Here is a 7753-nt window from a genome sequence, read left to right on the forward strand (position 1 = left end):
AAGTGTGGCGGTTTTCTTGTCCTAGGTATTTATTTTGTTCAAGTAGTATCCATTTCAAATTATGCTGTAATGGGTCTTTCAAAACGATTTGCTATAACAAGTATCAAATGCTACAAAAGTTGTTGAACAACAACACATGATAAAATCTGTTTAGAAACAAGCATGCTGAAGTTTATGAAGTATCCAGTGCATGCATTGTCAATTTCAAACTGGAAGCAGATTATCAAACACTTGCGAAGTTATTCTTTTGTGAAGCCATATTTGACAGTTGACATGGTTTATCTTGGCATGATTCCCAACAAGGATGGAAATGTGGGTTCCCCTGAACGCGGCCCATCTTCTATTGAGGAACGTGGCCCATCGTCTATTGTGGAACGAAGAAAGGCTCCCATCTCTGATCAATTTCAGGCCTTCCGCACGCATCGCGCGGCCCGTCTCAGCCTAGCCCACGATCGCTCTTCTCTGCAACTGCCAACTTGCCAAGGCGTCCTGGGGCGGGTCCACTGGCGCAGAAACCGCGCGCCCCCTACCCACCCAACAACCGCATCCAAAACCGTGGGCACTCTCGTCATTCCGCACCGCGTCGTCTCGCATCCTCCCCGTCTCGACACGGAGCCCCTCCCCACCCACGCTCATGATACGTGGGCCCGTCCGACCCTAGCCCTCCCCATCAGCGGCCGCGTAAGCGGATTGGAGGTGCGCTTAGCGGCCTGTCCTTTTCTTCATCTTTTCCTCCCCTCCCGACGAAATGTGCCCTAGTTAACAAATCGGCAGAGAGGCTAGACCGAGGGCCAGGAGAGAGAAAGGGAGAGGGGGAGAGGGCGAGGAGAGAGAAAGAGAGAGACAGAGAGACAAAGGCCAAAGGGAGAGAGACCAAGCGCCCAGAGACACAGAGAGGGGCGGAGGAGAGAGAGGGGGGAATCGCGGGAGGGAAGCGGCGGGGTTTTGGCGAGATTTGAGTTTTTCCCACGCTCCCGCCATGGTGTCCGACCAGGAGATCGCCAGCTGCGTCGAGTCCCTCCTCCGCGGCTCCGCCGGCGGGCCCGGGGAGGCCTCGCTCACCGCCGTGCTGCAGCAGGCGGAGGCCAAGCTCGGTACGGACCTCTCCCACAAGGCGCAGTTCATCCGCGACCAGATGGACCTCTTCTTCGGCCCGCGCCTCCAGCCGCAGCCGCCGCCCAAACCCCAGGCGGCCCCTCCGCCGCAGGTTATTCCCACCGCGGCCTCCGTACCGCAGCCCCACGCTCAGGTCCTGCAGCAGGCGCAGGCGCAGGCCCCGCCTCCTGCCCAGCAGATTCAGACGCAGCCGCAGCAGCACCAGCAGCTCCCGGCGCTCCAGCCGCAGCTCATCTTCCAGGCCATGCCTCAGCTCCCCGCCGTCGCCACCGTCCCCGCTGTGTCCTCACCGCCGGCCGTACCGGCCATGGCCTTCTACCCGCCGCCGCCGCTCGCCTTCCGCTACACCACCGGCCTGGGCGGGGCCGCCACGGGTGGGACCGTCTCCTTCCAACAGCCGGCCCCCGGAGTCGGGGGCACTGCTCCCCACACCGCGGCCGCGCAGGTCGCTGGCGACAACAAGGAAAGGTGAGCTGTGGTGAAATTAGGGTTTCCGTTCCCCAGATTGAGTTGGCTATAGTATCTCTATCAATTGGCGGTGAAATCTACTTTGTTTTGACTTCTAGTTGGTCGATTCATTTGATTAGCTTTGCTAATATTGATGATTCGATGTCAATACAGATGATGTCTATCCGGAATCATGAATTGGCTTTATGCTGGCAAAGTTAGGGTTAGGGTTTAGTTCAAACCTTCTTAGCTGATTTGTCAGGTTTCACTTTATACAAGTGGTTTTTACGTACTGTAGTGTTCAGGACGGTTTGCTTAGGATGGCATTTTCTGCCTTTTTGACTGTAGATAGGTATCCAGTAACTGTTCTCTTGTTGTTTTGTTGCCAATTTCTGTTAACTCAACGGTATTGGTCAAACAGATAGGAATCCAGGCGTGGTTGTGTTGACTGCTTTTATTTGTATTATGCATTTTGTGCTTCTAAAAGTTTTTCTGTGAAACAGAAAAAGGTCAATTTTATGGATACGTTTCAGGTAAAAAGGGCATGCAGATTAGTAGTTTACTAAGACATACAAACTACCAAGTAAGGTGGATGCCCTGTGTTTCATGAATTTATTTGGATTTATATCACCACTTCCTGGTTCCTGAGAACAATTGAATATAACTAACTATTTTCCTTGTCTGATTGAGAGTCTTTTTTTTCCGATTTCTCATTTTAGTTGAAATGGTCCCCGTAGACTGTTCTTGTCATTTGCAGACATTTACAAATCCCCCCTCTCCCAAGAAAAGCTGTACCCTCTAAGTTAAGTATATGGGTGTATTTTAATATTGTACCAATAAGCTGTCATCTCAGTTTTTATTTGTCCTATTAGCAACTGCCAGCCGTATTGATCCCCAGCACTTGTTTCTTTGGATTTGTTTGTAAGATTCGTTTTCCTGGCTAACTTAATGTGCTTTCATGCACCTTTTTGCATGTATGTCTTGTTTCTTCTTTGAGGGGTATTGGTTAGCTTGTACCCTAGAACCATGTCACACAGTACTGATATGGAAGCTGGTCCTGAAATTTATTCTATTTTGCTTGGACAATATGTTGACCAAACTCTTGGGCTTTTGTACCCAAGGACCATATTTATACAGAAATTCTTTTCATTTTGCTGGTCAGGATTACAGTTCAGTTTTTAGAGACTTTACTCTAGCATGTAACCTGATTTGTACTTTGCTATAGTACCTTGGTGCTTTTCCTTTTTATGAAACACACTGATTGTTGATTTATGTGCAATTTCTCCTAGTGCTTCTAAGCGGAAAAGAGGTGGACCTGGTGGTTTAAATAAAGTTTGTGCAATTTCACCTGAACTTCAGACCATTGTTGGCGAGACTGCTATGTCAAGAACTCAGGTAATCCCTATATTTCATTATGATAGAAATGTACTCTGCGCTGTTCAGGTACTCTTCAGATGATGACTAGAAAAATTCATTCAGATTGTGAAGCAGCTGTGGGCATATATCAGGCAGAATAATCTTCAAGATCCTGATGACAAAAGAAAGATCATTTGCAATGATGAACTTCGTGTGGTTTTTGGAACTGACACCACCGACATGTTTAAGATGAACAAGCTGTTGGCTAAGCACATAACCCCACTTGACCCAAGTACAAGCTTCTATTTCTTTTGGTCAATATATGCTAATCTATGTTTGCATTTGTGAAAGTTTGCTCCATGGAAATTTTCTCAAGTACTTTATCATGGCATTGCAGAAGATCAAATTCGCGACGTGAAAAGAATGAAGGCTCCCACCGAGACTCCTCAACCTGGACCACTCATTAATCAACCCTCTGTGGTTATTTCTGATGCACTAGCAAAGTTTATTGGAACTGATGGAACATTTCCTCAAGAAGATGCTCTGAAATACCTCTGGGATTACATAAAGGCAAACCAACTCGAGGTATGGTTCTGTTCTACCTTTTTGTGTGCAGAGTAACCATACCAACTTCTTGCTTTTGCTACAAGCCAACAATTCTCGAAATACATTCACTGTCCATTTTTTAGAGATACATTGAATGCATGTCCTGCAGTCCTGCAGACCATTCAGTTCTTGTAAACACTTTTAATTAGGTTTTCAAAAGCAGTCTAACAGAGAAGGCTGAAGAATAACCTGGTACATTCAGTACCTTCGTATTTGTGCTACAAACTTGAATTGTATACCCCCATATCTGTACTGACTGGGTATTTGGTTATGCTACATCACTACTGTGTATTTCTGGGGGGAAATATGAGGGTTGTCCATATAGGTTCTCTGGAGAACTAGGAGCGCGTCCTTCCTAGCAGGAGACAACCATTCTGGCATTGTGTAGATATTTATCTATCTGCAATATCTTCATTGGTTCAGATATCCTGGAATCTTAGACTGAGGTTGGGAGAGTGTGGCCACTATGCATCAATTTGTATTAGCAGTTGTGAAATACTAGGCAAGGAAACAAATGCCTTGATTGTAGTGTTTTTTTTACTTGCATATAATTTTCCTAAATTATTTCCCTTAGTCATGGGATTATCAAGTGAATGAGATGCTGTGAACAGTGAAATGTACACTTCATTCACCACGAACATTAATTGCTCTATTTGATTTTGCACAGGATGTCATCAATGGATCGATATTATGTGATTCAAAACTTCAAGAGCTATTTGGCTGTGAGAGCATTCCTATGTCAGGATTATCAGAAATGCTTGGTCACCACTTCATCAAGAAGACATAGCAAATCCTCATTAACTGGTCAGTTTCTCACAGTAACTCCTCTTTCTAGTACCACATTCAGTCCTGACTTTAGGGATGATGATGGCATGTTGCCTTATGTATATCTTTATGATTGCACTAAAACTTTGGAGATTATTTACATCATTATCTGAATTGTAGTATTGTAATCATAATTTGATAAGATTGTGCTTTGTTTTGTTCTAATTTAGTAATTTTCTTCTCTTGCGTGCAGATCTAGGTTTGCAGTGTGGCAGATATCATAGGCCTAACATTACCATATGGTGTTCTTGACAGAATGGACAGCATAGCTTATGTATTTCTTCAGTGTTATGGATTATGAATTGTCAGGCAAAGATCAGATGATTGTTGTAGCCTGTAGTTTGTTATTCATTCAGGCCACCGCTGTGGTGTCCGGTGTAACCTTTACTGAATTCGTAGTGTTAGTTCCTAAATGTCAAAATGTCATGCTGACTATGTAAAGTTAAGCTTCCGATTGAGTGCCAGGTTGAACTCTTAAAATGCCATAAGCTTTTCTTGTACTGTTTTTTTTTCCATATTGAGGAAATGAGGCAATCTGAGTTAACTGCCCACCTGTCCAAGTAGTTTACAGTTACAGAGTTCTCTTCTTCCAAAAGTAGCATAAGATTTCTTTGTCTTCTTTTTTGCTTTTAGAAAAGGTTGTGCCTCCAAGAGTCTTCTTGCTTGACTTTGGCCTGGTGGCTGGATGGAAAATGTCGAAGTAAAAAAGTAATGGCTATTCAATGCTTCAGTTGCCAACATTATTCAAGAGCTCTGTACCCAAGTTGACAGAGAAAAGACGACGTGTGCCTCAGGTTTCAGCCGCCGAGCGGCACGCCGGCAACTGTTCGTGTCACATGCGGCACGCCTGTGTGCACAGGGTCGCCATCTGGTTGTTTCACTCGCTCCGCCTCCGCCTACGCCACCGCCCACCGTCGGCCGTCGCTACTGATGTGATTGGATGCCTGCATTCAGCCCAACTGAGCCACCGCCCACCGTCGGCTCGTGGGTCGCAACCTCGTTATGATTGGTACTGACCCAGACCTCGGGATTTAAAAGGCTCTCCCGAGGTTCGCTCGCGGGAAACGGATTTTTCCGCCGTTTCTACGGAGCCTAGCTGGCGCGGTGCGACTCGCGAGCTTGCTTGCAGCTGAGCGCATACACACGGGAAAAGTCTAGGTTACTGGCTTCATTTCGCGTCACCGATTGATCTTATCCACACGCCTACTGCCAGCGCTCTCTCTCCATTCTCTGCTTTCTCCGCCACATGAGCTCTCCTCTATTTTCCTCGTCTCTTCTCTCCGTTAGAAAGTATTATAACAGCGGCTGAATGTGGAGGAGAGGGAGGAGAAGAGAAATGAATATTAAGGTAGAGGAGAGAGGAGAAGAGAAAGAGGAGAAGTGGACCGTGAACTTACAGCCGGTTTCGACCTAAAGAATCCAGAAACTTTATGAGAGAATAAATGGGCTATAAATTAGCGGTGAAGAGCTCAATATTCTACGAGTGGGCTGAGAGATAGGCTGTAAAAATTCTTACAGACATGCTGGCTGTATTAGGGGTTATTTGGATCTAGGGACTAGTTTTTAGGTCGGCTCGCATCGAATATTTGGATACCAATTAGAGGAACTAACCATGAACTAAATATAAAACTAATTGTATAAATGAAGACTAATTCACGAGATGGATCTATTAAGCCTAACTAATTTATCATTAGCACATGTTTACTTAGCACAATATTATCAAATCTTGGACTAATCAGGTTTAATGGATTCGTCTCGCGAATTAACCTCCATTTATGCAATTAGTTTTATAATTAACCTATATTTGATATTTCTTATTGTGTCCAAATATCCGATGTGATGGGGACTAAAGTTTAATCCGGGGATCCAAATAGCCTCTTATTAACCTTGCTCTTATGTTCCTCTCCTCTTCTTAGTTTCCTTCTGCTCATCGTGGATTGGCTGCAGGCCCTAGCCTCTCGTCTATCCTATTTTATTTTACATTAGGGAATTTCTGAATCTCTGCATAGGCAAGTGAGATTTATCTTTTCCCCCATCCGTTTTCCTCACCTTCCCCTGTTTATTTACCCTAAGATTTGATGCAGATCTCATGCCACGTCTCACTTTCCCTTCTCAAATCTGCAGCAATCGAGTGGATCTGAGTTGTTGACTTATTTTAAGATAAAAGATCCAGTTCTTAGTACTTGGGTTTTTGATTTGTTTATATTGTTTGCCATCCTTATAGTAAACATCATCTTTATTCTTTTTTATGCAGGACCGTAGATCTACCTCATTCCACTTTTTCCCTCTGCTGTGTGGTCGGGTAGGACGTTGTTGTCGTAAAAAGCGATGATGGTTCTTCTAATTTAGGTTATAATTGCAATCTGAGCATATATCCATGTCACCATGTTATTTTGTTAATTCTAAATATATGTAGTGATGGTTTGCCCTTGCTGTTAACTGAGCTTTGGACTTATGCAGTGATGCATATTATTGCTCTTAGCCGAGGCTTGTGGACATACGTGGTGCTGATTTCTTTTACTTGGTATTAAGTGATGATTATTACTACTTAGTCAGTAATCTCCTATATCCTTACTTTTTGTCCATTAATATTGCCAATATTGTGGTGGTCTTGCATAACTGAAAACGTGTGCTACTCTTTCTTTGTTTGCCAATGATCTAAGCATGTGTCCATCGCCAATAAATATATATATTTCTGTTAATTTGAACCTTCAGTGCTTTTGACAATGCTAACTTGCACTTCATCTATTCACAGGTCTGTTCATCCTTTTGTTTTCAATTTGACTCTCGACCAATGTATTTGTGATGTTAAGATATATACGAAATGTTTACAAGGGTCACTAGACCAGAGAAAAATCCATGGTGGATTTACATGTAATTTTTCTTTTGTCAAGCTGAACCAAAGAGGAACAATAATATTAGTAGGCAACCAATCAAACTTACCTGCATCTGCGCGTTAGAAGTTTTTGCATATACATGCAACCAAACAACTGCTAGCACGAGCCTGGTTGGACAAAAACAGGCAACCAAACACATTGTTCTTGCACAGATTCAGCCTGGCCCTCGGCGGCCTGGTTCCCTGGTACGAGCCAGGCTCGACCGGGAAGGAAACCAATCACGCCCTACAAGTACGGGTCCGGCCCGGTCAAGACTCTTAAAGCATCTCCAAAAGTCTAGCTACGCTGGCTTAGCTAGAGAAACATCTCTGAAAACTGGATCCAACGGACTCTACAAGGATCCCCTCGCTATCCCACTTGCTATCCTGAAACGTTCTCTCATCAGAGATAACTAAATGTGATACAAATATCAGTCTCAGAAGGCTGATAACACATTTATTACATCAGATGGTTCTTTACCATACAAACCGTCGAGGTAGCGGGCACTGAAGCGCCACTATCAAGAG

General features: G+C 44.4%; 1 protein-coding gene across 1 annotated transcript; it reads left to right on the forward strand.

Annotated features, from left to right (window-relative positions):
- Positions 1-817: 817 nt before the first annotated feature.
- LOC112899770 (MHC class II regulatory factor RFX1-like) lies at positions 818-4899 on the forward strand. The gene is made up of 6 exons (XM_025968371.1): positions 818-1584; positions 2853-2958; positions 3043-3211; positions 3317-3504; positions 4193-4329; positions 4544-4899. The coding sequence occupies exons 1-5, from the start codon at positions 980-982 to the stop codon at positions 4310-4312; spliced, it is 1188 nt and encodes a 395-aa protein (XP_025824156.1). The 5' UTR covers positions 818-979; the 3' UTR covers positions 4313-4329; positions 4544-4899.
- The last annotated feature ends 2854 nt before the right edge of the window (positions 4900-7753 follow it).

The sequence above is a fragment of the Panicum hallii genome, chromosome 7 (assembly GCF_002211085.1).
Source record: "Panicum hallii strain FIL2 chromosome 7, PHallii_v3.1, whole genome shotgun sequence".
NCBI classification, from domain to species: domain Eukaryota; kingdom Viridiplantae; phylum Streptophyta; class Magnoliopsida; order Poales; family Poaceae; genus Panicum; species Panicum hallii.